General features: G+C 57.7%; 8 protein-coding genes across 8 annotated transcripts; 5 read left to right on the top strand and 3 right to left on the bottom strand.

Moving 5' to 3' along the window:
• Window positions 1-191: 191 nt before the first annotated feature.
• Window positions 192-1,079, top strand: CkaCkLH20_03673 (uncharacterized protein; the record flags this gene model as incomplete). The annotated part of the gene is made up of 1 exon (XM_038886392.1): window positions 192-1,079. The coding sequence occupies one exon, from the start codon at window positions 192-194 to the stop codon at window positions 1,077-1,079; it is 888 nt and encodes a 295-aa protein (XP_038748234.1).
• Window positions 1,080-1,807: 728 nt separating this feature from the next.
• Window positions 1,808-3,817, bottom strand: CkaCkLH20_03674 (uncharacterized protein; the record flags this gene model as incomplete). Its single annotated transcript, XM_038886393.1, has 1 exon — window positions 1,808-3,817. The coding sequence occupies one exon, from the start codon at window positions 3,815-3,817 to the stop codon at window positions 1,808-1,810; it is 2,010 nt and encodes a 669-aa protein (XP_038748235.1).
• Window positions 3,818-6,116: 2,299 nt separating this feature from the next.
• Window positions 6,117-7,048, top strand: CkaCkLH20_03675 (rta1 domain-containing protein; the record flags this gene model as incomplete). The annotated part of the gene is made up of 2 exons (XM_038886394.1): window positions 6,117-6,285; window positions 6,342-7,048. The coding sequence occupies 2 exons, from the start codon at window positions 6,117-6,119 to the stop codon at window positions 7,046-7,048; spliced, it is 876 nt and encodes a 291-aa protein (XP_038748236.1).
• Window positions 7,049-7,751: 703 nt separating this feature from the next.
• CkaCkLH20_03676 (Upc2 protein) lies at window positions 7,752-9,095 on the top strand (the record flags this gene model as incomplete). Its single annotated transcript, XM_038886395.1, has 1 exon — window positions 7,752-9,095. One exon carries the CDS (start codon window positions 7,752-7,754, stop codon window positions 9,093-9,095), a length of 1,344 nt encoding a protein of 447 aa, XP_038748237.1.
• Window positions 9,096-9,868: 773 nt separating this feature from the next.
• On the top strand, window positions 9,869-10,360 carry CkaCkLH20_03677 (uncharacterized protein; the record flags this gene model as incomplete). Its single annotated transcript, XM_038886396.1, has 1 exon — window positions 9,869-10,360. One exon carries the CDS (start codon window positions 9,869-9,871, stop codon window positions 10,358-10,360), a length of 492 nt encoding a protein of 163 aa, XP_038748238.1.
• Window positions 10,361-11,226: 866 nt separating this feature from the next.
• CkaCkLH20_03678 (frataxin) lies at window positions 11,227-11,953 on the bottom strand (the record flags this gene model as incomplete). Its single annotated transcript, XM_038886397.1, has 2 exons — window positions 11,227-11,505; window positions 11,603-11,953. 2 exons carry the CDS (start codon window positions 11,951-11,953, stop codon window positions 11,227-11,229), a joined length of 630 nt encoding a protein of 209 aa, XP_038748239.1.
• Window positions 11,954-12,438: 485 nt separating this feature from the next.
• Window positions 12,439-13,069, top strand: CkaCkLH20_03679 (clathrin adaptor complex small chain; the record flags this gene model as incomplete). The annotated part of the gene is made up of 2 exons (XM_038886398.1): window positions 12,439-12,507; window positions 12,572-13,069. The coding sequence occupies 2 exons, from the start codon at window positions 12,439-12,441 to the stop codon at window positions 13,067-13,069; spliced, it is 567 nt and encodes a 188-aa protein (XP_038748240.1).
• Window positions 13,070-13,200: 131 nt separating this feature from the next.
• On the bottom strand, window positions 13,201-13,701 carry CkaCkLH20_03680 (uncharacterized protein; the record flags this gene model as incomplete). Its single annotated transcript, XM_038886399.1, has 3 exons — window positions 13,201-13,305; window positions 13,357-13,427; window positions 13,476-13,701. The coding sequence occupies 3 exons, from the start codon at window positions 13,699-13,701 to the stop codon at window positions 13,201-13,203; spliced, it is 402 nt and encodes a 133-aa protein (XP_038748241.1).
• Window positions 13,702-14,052: the final 351 nt, after the last annotated feature.

Raw genomic sequence — 14,052 nt, forward strand, 5'->3', positions numbered from 1 at the left:
TCTTGGCCTGCAGATAGACTGACCAACGACATGGAATCATTTGCCTGAATTGGATTTCTCGCGTGACCCGGAGATCGACATGGGAGAACGCGACGTCGCTCAATTTTCTTCGAACTCGACGACCACATGCAGCCGGATCAAATTGTTCATCATCGAGTAATAATGTCAATCACACAATCAGCGCGGCCAACATGAAGCTTCTGCTTACTCTTCTCGTGTTTTTACATCCTTTGTTCCCAGGCGTGGTGGCCGGAGAGAGCCAGAGCCGAAAGCTGCCTGCGGACCTCCAAGTCGACCTCATCTTCCCCCACGCGAACGAGACATACGCGCCCACGCAATGGTTTCCCGTCATCTTCGGCGTGACGAACCTCGAAGCCGTCTGGCCGCTCTACCTCTACGTGGACATCGAAATCTTCAGCATGGCCTGGAGGATCAACGACACGGGCTCCTCGTCGTGGCAGGACGTCGCCCCGCGAATCAACCGCGCCCTCCTGCAGCAGACCTTTAAGACGGACACGCCCGGCCGGCACTTCTCCCACACGCCCCTGGTCAACATGACCAACGGCACGACGGACCAGTTCGCCATAAGATGGGCGCTGGTCCTCCGGCCCCGGTGCTTCGACAACAACAGCACCGTCGACGAGAGGGGCTGGTCGAACGGGCCTGCGGGCGGCGGCAACCGCGTCGTCAGGTTTGACACGGCACCCGGCGCCGAGTCGCCTGACATAGAGGCTGCTTTGAGTGACTGTCGAGAGCCCGACGAAGAGAACTCTGTGGCTGTGCGCGTTACCGACGTCAAGAATCCGAGCGGACTGCTGGACGCGGACGGGCGGCAACAGATGTGCCCAGTGTTCCAAACAGGAATCGAGACGGACGGGTGTGCGTATAAGCAATTCGCGAGAGAACTTGCCGCAAACGTCTCTACCAAGATGCTGGGCGAGATGGGATGTGAAGATGGAGTCTGGCAGGATATCACGGCGCCGTGCCCGAAAAAGGAGAGTATCGCTTCGTCTCGGAGACTGAAAACTGGTATCCAACGGGCACTCCTTGCACTGGTGTTGACTACATACCTAGCTTAGACATATGCTTGTTGAAATAATATGCGATCGTAATATAGATTGTATTTAATAATACGACAAGAAATTTACATGGGATTAGATTCAAGGGGGGTGTACTTGGTCTTGCAGCTTGCAACGCTAAATCACCTTTCTGCAGGTTGAAAACTACCGACTAGTAATAAATCATCCACTTCTACTTGCCTCCAACCCCTGCTGGTTCACTGCAGAGCTCTCTCTCTCACTCTCTCTCTCTCTCTCTCTCACACACACATTCGTAGTTCGTCTTACAAGTTACAAATAATCTCCGACAGCTTACTATTCACGATACTCCTCCTCGCGGTGTTCTCACTTCTTCAGATGATCAAAACGACACGCGTGATGACAATCCCTATCAACTAGTCGTGTGGCATGCTGCGCCTCACCATGATGCTTAGGACAATGTTCAGACTCGCCTCAGGCTTGGGGCGGCGACTACTTAGAGTAGTAGCTATAAACCGTAGCCAGAGTTGGCGTAACAAAGATGGATTGATGACCAGGGAAATATTCTCGGAACATGCTACCCACCGTGCTATGTCTGATCTAGGAGCCAATGTGATGGCCTCTGAAGATTCCTAACAGACCCCTTGATGATCTTACAAAGGCCATGTTTGTGGCGTAACAAACTGTGGGAAACATGGATCTGCTGCATCAAAAGGATAATCACTCTGAAAACAATATGACCTCGTTTGACCATCACATTCATTTCCTCCTCACATATGATCCCTTGGTATCTTATAAACATGCTCCCTCTCAAAAACCCTCCCCTTATTCTCCCACGCCTCCATGCGCGTCGTAATACACCACTCCCCCTCCGTCGCCGTCATCGACGTCCACCCATCAATAGCCAACTCCAACTCCCCACGCCCAAACTCCTGACGGAAGTTCTGCTCCGCGCGCGCCGACAACGGGTCATCCGGACGCACGCTGCAGATCGTCGTGGTGGTTCCGCCCCAGCGCCAGCCGTTGTTCAGGTCCTCGGCTAACCCCTCGTCGCTGTCGAACGTAATTGTGACTCGGTCCGTCGCTAGGTCCTTGACGAGGCTGTTGTTCATCTTGGCTGGACGGAGGTACTTTGTTTCCAGTGGCGGTCCGTTTACAGCGGGCTCGAAAGGCTGCAGGTCGTTGTCGGAGGGGGTTTCGGGTCGGACTGGGAGCTTCAACTGGCTCGATGCGCAGTCTATTGTCAGTGTCGGTGCCTCTGGCGACGGCCATACTGTCGGGAAGTATGATGTCGAGAGAGCAAGCCGTATGACGCTCCCGGCCCCGATGCGCTGCCCGCACTCGTTCAGCTGCACCGTCACGTCGTAGAAGCTTCCTGGTTCGAGTGGTTTGAGGTCAACATGGCCCTCGCGATGGGTAAGGTTGAGTACCCCATACGAAAGCCGGGTCGCCGAGCCATCTGGCAGGACCTCAGAGACGACAGCCGCGACGAAGGCGTTGGGCTTGTCGCTTGCAACCCTCAATTGAACTACGATCGGGCCGAGGATATCCAACGGCTGCGTCAGGGGCTGGCTGTCGAATATCTGCGAGCCTACGGCCTCATCGTGCTGGTCACCGGGCAGGTCCGTTGAGCTTCCGTACGGACACCATCTCCCCGAAGCGAATCCGACGGTCTGAGGGGAGCTGAAGGATATCTTCTCGATGTTCGCCCACGACCCGTCAAGCAGCTGTCCCGAAGCAAGACTCATCGTCTTCGTCGTCACGCGCTCACTGGGCCAACTCTTCTCCGCAACCCAATGCCCGGGTCGCTGGACGTAGGATCTCTGCGGGGGCACCGTATCGTTGAGGTAGCACCTGAGCATCGGCTCCTCCATGATGCCTGTTTCCTTGCCTTTCAGCCACTTGTCCCACCAGCGCAGAGACTCCTGCAAGAAACCGATTGGCGGGCCGGGTTTCCCCATGTTGGGATACTTGTGCGCCCAGGGCCCGACCAGACCTTTCTTGGGACACTTGAGGTTCTCCAGCGTCCGAAAAATGGAGTTCGAGTAGGCGTCATGCCAACCGCCGACCATATACACGGGGCACTGGACCGCGCCGTAGTCTTCGCATATGGAAGCGTGCTGCCAGAACTCGTCGCGTCGCTGATGCTGGTGCCACTCTTCCATGTAAGGCGTCCCAGTCTCCAAACGCTCCATCCACATATCGCGCCACTTGTCGCCGACGAGGGCCGGGTCCGGAGGCGTGGGGGCGATGGAGAACATGGTTGCCCCCCAGAGGAAGTTGTCGACGAGCTGGCAGCCGCCCATGTAATGGACGTCGTTGTCGTAGCGATCGTCAGTCGAGCAAAGTGAGATGACGGCTTTCAGTTCCGGTGGCTGACGAGCCGCGATCTGTAAGCCGTTGAAGCCGCCCCAGGAGATGCCGATCATGCCGATTGCACCGGTACACCACTCCTGGGCGGCGATCCATCGCAGGATCTCCAAGGCGTCGTCCTGCTCTTGTTGGAGGTACTCGCCGAGGAGAACGCCCTCCGAGTCGCCGGAGCCGCGCATGTCTACGCGGACGCAGGCGTAGCCGTGAGCTGCGAAGTAGCGGTGGTTGAGGGCGTCGCGGTCAGCGGTTCCGTCGCGCTTGCGGTAGGGCAGGTATTCGAGGATGGCGGGGACGGGGACCGAGTCTGCGGTTTCGGGGATCCAGATCATAGCGGACAGGATAATGCCGTCTGAGAGTACGATCTCGACATGGTCGTGGATTCGGATGGGCAGCTCCGAAGTAGACATGGCGAATTCGAGAGATGATGGTTTGCTGCGAGCCGAATGCTTTGTTGTCCGGCGACTCTCTTGCTTGCGTAGAAGAACAAAAAGTTGTGAATCATGAACAGCGACCTGACCTTCAACTATTGCCGGTGTTGTATCGGGGTTGCTGATAACCGGCAATCGGCAAGCTCCCAGGTGGGGTCTTCCATCCGGCATTTACTTTCTAATTTCACTGACGCCCGAATCTGGCTTATCCGTATCGTCGCCGGTTGCGGACAACTGACTCTTATCAATGTGTTAGATTTCGTTACGTTTCCTTCCGATTAAATAATAACCCTGATGAATCTCCGTCAACTCTGGAGCGTGGAGTTGTGATGTTTTCTTCTCAATTGTTGCTTATTTCCGACTTGTATTTGGTCAGCTGCTACTCCAAGTTCCCTGCGCCATTTCAACAATTCCTCCTGCTGGATGCCGTGCGGCGGACTTCTCTGACATTCTCATCCAAAATGTCCGTAAACCAAGAAAAAGCAAAACACTTCGTGGTAAACTTACCGGCAGCAGATGTGCCTGGTACTATCAGCCCTCAATCAATATCGTAACACCAACATGAGCACGCAGGTCCCTGGAGAATCAAGTTTTCCCCGCGGGGCGTCTGCCGATATTGCCCTCCCGGAGCCGGTCCGTAGCCGGCCCGTGTCTCCGTCCCCGCCTTCTGGCTTAGCAGCAAGGCCACAGATGCGGGATTGGTTTCCATGTTCGCCTTTCTGGGAAATCTTATTAGCCATACCAGAGGACAGTCGGATGCTTATCGCCAGACTTCTACTAACGATGAGGAATATGGAAGAATTGGTACTGTGATGGAGAACACGCCGCTCTTATCCAGTCGCCAATTCCAACGATGCCCGAGTAGGATGACAAGTAACTCATACTCGTATGTAACACGAATACAAGGCACTGATGTATCTTAAGTGTCTTTGCCCCAGTCGTAGCTGAGCTCTTCAAGATGCCAAGAATCATCCCAATCAGTAAGTTTTCAGGGAATTCGAATGATGTAGTCCGATTTGAGCATCGCATCTTCTCCCGTCGTGTCTTCAACGGACCGGCTTGGCGCCCGGACCGGATTTCTTGGCGAGTTCGGCGAGCCGAGTAGTGGGCCTGGCCGCCGCGTTCCATACGGAGGCAAAACTGTTCAAGCCCGGTCGGCATGACTTAGTACCGAGAAAAGGCACCATGTCCCGTTCGCTAAACGTGATGACCGGTAATGGAGGTTGTCGAGCACGGAGATGCCCGTACATGCGGGAAAATAGGAGCCACAGTGCATCGGCGCTTTTCCGGTGCCCATCGGAATTGTTGGGGAAGGCTTAGACGCCTGGGGTTCGCATGAGGTGCCCCAAAAGGGCCCAACTCCTCCCGCTTACGACTCGTTTTATCGGATGACAGCCGTCCTCTGCGCAGGGGATCCCTCCTGAAGTGTCGAGCGGGACTTGATGTTAAGCCTTGAGGCTCTTTTGTTGGCTAGCAAGGGCAGGGCGGCGTTGTCGCGCAAACAGTACAGGAGAGCCGCCGCGTATCAAAAGTCCTCCCTGTAATTCAGTTTGGAGATGTGCCAAGTTAGCGCCAAGGGTCCAAAAGGCTCAAAATGACGAGACCCCACGACCTAATCGGCATCGCGGGGTGTTGTTTCGAGAAGATCCTGGTAATACTCGTAAAAAAGTCAGCGTCTCTGTGCTGACAGGAAATGTGGGTGAGTATGCTGGGTGTGTTGGCTTGCGTAAGCTCGTCGACGGATGATCCTTATCAAGGCCGTATTCTTTGAGTCAAACAAACAAGAGGCTGGACCACGCCGGGCGAGTCGAAGACTCGCAGCCGTAGCCTCTCTCTCTCCATACGCGTATGGGCCAAGCCATGATTTGCGAGCTAAGACTGCAAATCGGACTACCCACCCGATGGGCTGGCAGGGATGCCAATATTGACCAATCAACGTCTGTTCCATCCACGTATACGTCCGCATGGGGAAGCTGAACGGGTCCAAATATCCTCTCAAAGCTTCGCCCATTGATTGTTGCTCAGGAGGAAAACGCGTACGGATTCTGGCAACGACATGTTTCGACCGTGTGTTCGTTTTCTCATGCGTATCCAATCTCCTCCAGGGTCCTTCGATTTCCGCTATAAAGATGGCTGTACTCGAGTCCTTGTGCCTTGGCGATTCCAGCTGTAACACGAACGGAGAACAACATTACCAATCGTCGGCCTGTTGAGAGACCTCAATTAGAGCCCGCGGAAATACCCACGACGACACGAAAGAAGTCTGAAGCCATTCACCATGCCGCAGCTCGAATCGCACAACGGCTACTACCTCTGGCACTATGTGCCGAACATGGTAGCAGCCATCATTTTCGAAGTCCTCTTCATCCTGGCCACGTTCTTCCACGCGTGGAAGATTGCGAAGACCAGGACATGGTTCTGCATCGTCTTCGTCATTGGAGGATTCCGTACGTCGAGAACGATTCCTAGTTTTGGAGCCTCGCTAACAGTCGTGCGTTTGCAGTTGAAATGATCGGATACATTGGCCGCGCCATCGCCCGCGAGCGTACCGGCGAGGTTGGCCCCTATGTCATGCAAAGCATCACTATCCTCATCGCTCCTGCCTTCTTCGCAGCCTCAGTGTACATGACCCTCGGTCGAATCATCCGCAGTGTGCACGGAGAGTCGCTCTCTGTCATTCGCATCAACTGGCTCACGCGCATCTTCGTCACCGGCGACTGTTTCTCTTTCCTGGTGCAAGCAAGCGGCGGCGGGCTCATGGTCAAGGACGGCAGCCAGAAGATGGGACAGAACTTGATTGTGGCGGGTCTCGTCATCCAGATTGTGCTTTTCGGCATCTTCTGGCTGACGTCCGTCGTGTTCCACATGCGGCTGTCCAAGTCTCCGACTGAGGCGTCGATGAGCGGCCACTCGCCGTGGAAGTCGGGGCTGTGGATGCTGTACACCGTGAGCTGCCTCATCATGGTGCGGTCCATCTTCCGTCTCATCGAGTACCTTCTTGGCGGCGATGGCTACCCTCTGCAGCACGAGTGGACTCTGTATGTCTTTGACGCGACGCTCATGTTCTTCGTCATGGTTGTGTTCGGCTGGCGGTTCCCCAGCGCCTTCCAGATCCGAAAGAATGGCCACCAGTCGACGTCTGACGTTGAGGGATTCGACATGGCCGAGCAGGAGGCTCAGCAGCACTCGATGCGGAAGTCGATGCGATGAAGATCTGAGTTGGAGGAGCAGGACGGCTAGACGAGCACCACAATACCTAGAAGCTCGTAGGGGTCAAGGATCAAGTTCTGTAGTTGAATTTAGCGAAGCGACCGGTGGACATCCACGGAGGAGCCACTCACGATGAATGGAAGGGAAATTGATCGTCGGGAGAATATCTGACGAAGTTGTTAATGGAAGAATGGAAGAATTGAGAGCACGGCAGAATCGCGGCGTTATTGGTTTCACCAAAGACATCATTGGCTGGCGGTCATCGACCAGGACAGGAAGGCACATTGAAGCGGGAGGAACTTGCCAATTACGGCGATGATAGGGGACGACAGACGCGTGGACTCAGGGCGCAGTCGGCGTAATTCAGGGGAAGCCGGGGGCATTAAGCCCCAAAGTGACCCCCCTGTGTGGGAAGTTCAGTGGATAATCTGTACCTTAACGGCGTCTGCCGGAGCTCGCCCGCATTAAGCGGAGCACTTTTTCGGTGGGACGTCCTACCTAAGCATATTTCTCCCCCACCAAAAAAAGGCTGAAGAAACTCGGTTTCGCATCTTCAAGAAACCACCATCTTTAAAAGAACCGCCTCGTCGCCCGTCCCGCACGCCCTGCTCTCGTCACATGGTGCCTTCGATGGCTCAGTAAAGTTCTTGGCATTGGATTACACACGGTTCCTCCACCCTCTCGGACACGCGACACCAGAGGAATGGCGCCCCAGACGCGTAACCACTCCCCGGCCATGTCTAACGGCGGCGGCGGCGACGAGGCCAGCACCCCGGCAGCCGGACCCGGTGACGTCAAGCTTCGCCGAGCCCATAGGAAGTCTCGCAATGGCTGCAAGGAGTGCAAGAGGCGCCACGTCAAGTGCGATGAGACTCGTCCGACCTGCGTCAACTGCGCGACCGCCGAGCGCCACTGCTCCTACCTCGACTCTCTCCCGGCCTCGGCCCGCTCAGCCGTCCCGGCAAAGCGCGTCCTCGTCGCCGGCGGCCACAGCCCCGCGAGCGTGAGCTCCGGGAGCCAAGTCGTCGTCATGGGCGGCGTCCCGGTCTCGGCGCCCTCGCCGTCCATCACCACCGTCGTCAACGACTTCGTCATGCGCTCCGGCGAGACGAACGAGGTCCTCCGTCCAGCCAATGGCCAGTTCTTCACCCTCGAGCACCTCCGCCTCTTCCGCCACCTGCAGACCGCCATGCCGACCTTCGTCACTGTGGACGAGTTCCAGAAACCCATGATGGAGATGGTCATGGAGGCCGGCTTGAGCGCCCCCTACCTCATGGACATCCAGCTCGCCCACGCAGCTATGCATCTGGCCGAGACGAACCCCGACCGCGCCGACTTCTACCGCCACCAGGCCACCCAGCTGCAGACACGCGGCCTCATGCTCTTCAACGAGGCCAAGGAGGAGGTGTCGGACGAGACCTGCATCCCCATGTTCCTCTTCTCCTCCACCGTCGGCAACCAGGTCCTCTGCGAGACCCTCCGCAACAACAGAGACGACTTCAACGCCTTCCTCGACCAGTTCGCGTGGTACCTCACCATCCACCGCGGCGTCAGCGCCGTCACCGGCAAGTCCTGGAGCGTCATCCGACAATCCGGCGCCAAGGGCTTCATAGACTTCCTCGAGGCCAGGCAGCCCCACGCCCAGGTCCCCGAGATGGACATCCTCCACCGCATGCTCGACCAGGCCGACCTGGGCCCGGCCTCCCTCGAGGCCTGCCGCGCCGCCGCCGAGGTCCTCCGCCACGCCTACGCCATCTACCGCAGCATCTCCGAACGGTCCACCCACCAGTCCTCGTCCGTCATGGCCTTCGGCGTCCGCATCACCACCGGCTTCATCGACGTCCTCAAGCAGCGCCGCCCCGAGGCCCTCGTCATCCTCGCCTACTACGCCGTCCTCCTCCACTGGTGCCGCGACTACTGGGTCTTTTGCGACGCGGGCCAGTTCATGATCCGGTCCATCTCGGCGCACCTGGGCGACTACTGGTCGGAATGGCTCGCCTTCCCCAACTCTGTGCTCGAGGGCCATCAGCAGCAGTATGCAGGCTGAGAGTCAAAATACAACACCTCCTGCGCAAAGGGAATAACCAAGAAAAGAAGCTCGAATACGGGTGATGTGCTGTCCACCTGCTGATTCGCCGGGGAACACGATCCGACGAACTCTGGTTCTTGGTGCACGGCGGGACGTCTCATCTCATCTTCGGGCTTTGCGCCGCGCCCCCGTGTACTAGCACCGGGAGAGGTCCGAAACAACCCACACCCCCCATGACAGTCCACTGACAGCAATCGATCACGAAACCCACCCACGACCTCCCACGACCTCTCGCGCCGCCGCTGTCCTCTGTCTTGACCCCCAAGACCGGGAAACCCGGCCTGGTTGGGGCAAGCCTGTTTATAAACATTTTGGCAGGACACACGGCCTTTGCGACCTGGGCGTGGTGGCTTTCAGTCTCAGTACGCCAAAGGGCCCGGAGGTCGGTGCTCAACCAGCTCACGCCAACTCACACCCCCCTCCTGCGTCCTTCCTTCCTCCCGTATCCGCGAAGAAGAGGGGAAAAAAGAACAGAGAAGAACAGAACCAAACGCCGCCATGGTCGCCGGACATCGAATGGGGAGTCTATCAAAAAGGCTGCGCCTCCCATCATACCCGTGTGTCAGGAGGCGAAGCCGGTCTTTCCTAATGTTCTCTCCCCTGTTCTCCCGTCGCCTTCTCGTCTGTACAGAGACAAACCATACATAATACCAAAAAAAGAAGAGACAGCCAGCCTTCCCACGAAGCTGGCGCAGCCATTCCCATCCTTCTTCCCATTTGGGCCTCCGACCATGTCGCTGCCCTTCCCATCCAACCGCTTCGGGCCCAGCTTCACCCTGGGCCCGTCCTCGAGCTCGACGGCGACAGAGGCCACGAGAACGGCCGAGGCGACGACCTTTCCCACGGGCGCCCCCAACGGCGGCGCCCCCTCCGACAGCGGGCCCGCCTTCCCGAACAACATTCTCCAGCAGTCCGGCCTGACCCCGGGACAGGTCATCGGCCTCAGCGTGGGCGCGACGGCGGGCCTGGTCTTCTTCATCGTCGCCCTCGGCTGGGTGTGGAACTGGAGGAGGGAACGGCAGCTTGCGAGGCGGGACGCGGCGCTGGCGACGACGCTGCAGGGGGCCGACCCGGAGAAGCCCGACGGCGCCATCGCCGCGCAGCACACCGGCGAGACGATAGAGCTGCCGGCGCCCAGGGGACTGCACGAGATGCCGGAGACGCAACAGGGACCCGCCATCGAGTTGCCCGCGCCGGTTGAGAGGTCGGAGTTGCCTGGATGAAAAACGGAAAGGAAGCCGGAAGACAGGAGGGTTTTCACGGAGGACGAAGGAAAGCTTTTTTAGACGAGAATGGAGAACAGCAACAACAACAAACCCACGATACCCTCGCTGAGCACTACTTTCGCTTAAGTGCTTTTTCTACGACATTGGAGTTGGAAAGTCTTTGAGGACGGGACCGGCTCCCGCCGCCGGGAAAGACTGTTGCCCGTGAGACGCTGGTATAAATACAGGGCGGTTAATAAGGGAATGTGATGGGGAAGGGCAGCAGCCGTAGCGAGGCGGCTGATATTTACGACAGCATGCATCTAAAGCGAAAGAAAGATACGCTTAGATTCGTAAATAGAGCGGAAACCAACTCCAACGCTTCAAACCAAGTTGCTAGTCTCGTTCAAGTGATAAGTGTTTACCGCTGGGGACGGCGAATTCAATAGGTCCAAAAGAAGGGACGCTGCATTATACCGAGCAGCAGATATGGGACTTGTGGAATGCCATCTGTCAAGCCACGGGCGGGAGGATCCGGCAGATCTGCCAGACCCGGTGATGGTGCGCATTCAAGCGCTTGCTTTGCAATATTTGGTGTACACGGACTACTTATGTGCCAGTTGTTTTCATCGATCGCCCTACTCATCGAGGGGGGATCACTGCCAATTCCTCAAAAGCCACCTAAAAAACTCCCCCATGCCATGTTTAAAGTACACACACACGCCACACACAAGAGGCTCGACATCGCTGCCCCGTGCAGGCGGACGGACGGACGGACGAACCGCTGACCACGTCAAAGACCCCGAGACAAAATCACATCAGGCCTGTACGTCCCTGACTCCGACCTCGACCACCACGGTCTCGGGACCAGGCGCCACGGCCGACTAGGTCTGGGTCTGGTCCTCGCCGTAGGTCGAGGGGGCCAGGCTAAGGTCCACGTCGAGCTCCTTGAGGAAGAGGTCGTCGAGGGTGCTGCCGTCGCGGGCGTAGATCCAGGCGCCAGCGGCGGTGCCCTCCTTGTCGTTCTGGGAGTCACCGACGACGACCCAGTCGTAGCGCTTGGGGCCGGAGATGGGCGAGGAGAGCCAGATCTGCTTGTTGGGGGGCTGCTTGTTGATCACGTAGGTGCCCGCGTCGGGGAAGGTGACGGACAGGACGCCGGCCTATAAGGATGATCGAGTCAGTATGTTGCGAAGCCCGGGCCAGACAGGCTGGAAAGGGACAGCAAAACGTCTAAAAGGGCGAGAGAAGACAACGTACAGCGTACTCGACGTCGACGCCCTCGCGGGCATCCTGGAGGTCCTCGAGCTTGGTGACGACGGTCTCGAGGTACTGGTCGGCCAGCTCGTGGTACTCCGCATCGGAGAGCTCGACGACGCTCCTCTTGACCTCTTCCTTGGGCGTCTCCTTGACCTGCGGGTCGTCGGTGTCGGGCATGATGCCGCGCGTGGCGACGGCGGAGGTGGTGAAGAGCTTGCGGGCGGCGACGACGGTGGCAGCTGGTTTTGTCACCGAGAGGAGGGCGGGAGAACGGCGCGGGAGGACGGGGGTCGAGGTGCGGAGGGTGCGGGCGACTGCCCGTGAGAGCTTGGTGATGCTGCTGCGGGCCATTGTCGGTGTTTTGGTGATGAAAGAACGAGAGATTGGATACCGAGGCGAGTAATTGAGGGGATTGAATCGGTGAGAGGAGGTGTTGTTGTGTCGATCTTGAAGTTGTTTGCTTGATTGAAAACGCAAAGGAAGGTACTGGACGGGATGGTAGCTTCGGTTGCACCTTCCCCACGTCACTAAGTGCAGCAGCTGCAGCTTCGGTTCAGCGGTTAGAGGAGGGCGCGAGCTTGGGACGTAAAGTGGTACGAGCGCGAAGCTGATTACGTCAGAAAGTCATGTGCTCTACACCTCCGGTTTTTGACGTGCGACGTCAACTGGGTGGATGGATTTGCAGGGAGTCAGGGCGGCTGGCAACGGGCCCCACCAAAGACTGTTAAGCTGTCGTCGCCAGAGACGGGAGTTGGCGGTAGCATCACCCGCGAGAGCATAGTACTCGCCGCTGCCGAACATCGCAAAGACGGGATGCGCAGTCGACACAGGACACAATGATCAACGCTTTTCTGGTCTTCAACGGCCAGGGTCAGCCTAGGCTGACCAAGTTCTACACCCAGCTGGTACGAGTCCTTTCCAGCGCAGGCGGTCGCAAAGTGGTAGCAAAACTGACAGATATGGTCGCAGGAAACGAGCATGCAACAGCGCCTGATTTCCGAGATCTTCACCCTCGTCTCGAACAGACCGTCCGGCTCCTGCAACTTTCTCCCGCTCCCGCCCCTCCTTGCCGCCTCCGGCACCTCCCACTCGTCCTCCGAAGAGCAGAACGACGTCCCCTCCCTCGTCACGTACCGCAACTACGCAACCCTCTACTTCATCGTCATCTCCACGTCCACCGAGTCGCCCCTCGCCTTGATCGATCTGATTCAAGTCTACGTCGAGGCCCTCGACAAGCTGTTCGAGAACGTGTGCGAGCTGGACCTCATCTTCAACTTCGAGTCACTGCACGCGACGCTGGGCGAGATGATTGTAGGAGGCGTCGTCATCGAGACGAATCTCGACCGCATCGTCGCCGGCGTCAGGGCGCAGGGAACCGTGGCCAAGCGACCGGTCAACGAGGGAAGGGGCGCCGGTCTCGGCGGTGGTCTGGGGATGGGAGGCAACTTTGTCTGGCACGGGAGGTAAAATGAAGCAGCTGCACTGAGAGAGGGATACCACTATATTCTTTTGAGGGGGACAATGTTGTACATGGGCTCTCGTGCCGGGTATCCAAAAACGCCAAAAACTCCTTCCAATGCATGCGCCCACGTAAGGCCTTATTTGGGGGACTCGGCGGAGGACGGCTCGGGCGCGTCTTTGCGACGCTCGTATCGCTTCTCGGCGTCGATGGTGCCGAAGAGATTGCGGAAGTGCTTTCGGATCTGGCGGGGTGGTCAGCATCCAGCTATGATGAGGAATCGGGAGTATCGTACCTCTTCAGAAGGGCGGTATTGCTTGCCCCAGAACTCGTACTCGGAGAAGAAGATTGTCCAGCCGAGGAAACCTATACTTGTTAAACCAACCCAAGCAATTGAAGCATTTCCACACCCACCAGTGACGGTCGCAAGCTGAATCAGCTTGATTGCTTTATCCCATCTCGGTCGCGCGTACACCAATGCCAGTCGTCTCTTGTACTTCTTCTCGAACCGGAGCTGCGCTTGAGGGGAGAGGCCGGTGAAGTCGGGAGGCCAGACTTTTTTCGCGCGGTACGGGTTGCTGAAGACGTCGAAGCGGCGGGCGGCTGTTTCGGCCATGCGCCTAGCAAGCGTGGGAAGCATGGTTGCTGCGTCGGAAGGCAATCGAGGTCGGGCCTTGCTCTTGGGCTGGTGGTGATGGCATCCAGGAAGACTTCGACTCCAGCTGGCGCCGGCGGGAAACGTCGACTGAGCCACACCTCACCACCGACATGCACCAGCCACAATGGCTCCCGATTGTCGGTGGCCCGGTACGTACCTCTTAAGGGAAGATCACAGCGCTCCAACAGCGACTGGACAGTGACCAGTGGCCCGACAGTAGGTACCCCGCCATTGCCGCAAGTCACCAAATCGCGGGGCACACTCAGCCTTGAAAAAAATCCCGTCGGAGTTGCGACGAAATCTGCTATCCTCCGTGCCGGCTGTGACTCAGGG

Source organism: Colletotrichum karsti, assembly GCF_011947395.1.
Source record: "Colletotrichum karsti strain CkLH20 chromosome Unknown Scaffold9, whole genome shotgun sequence".
NCBI classification, from domain to species: domain Eukaryota; kingdom Fungi; phylum Ascomycota; class Sordariomycetes; order Glomerellales; family Glomerellaceae; genus Colletotrichum; species Colletotrichum karsti.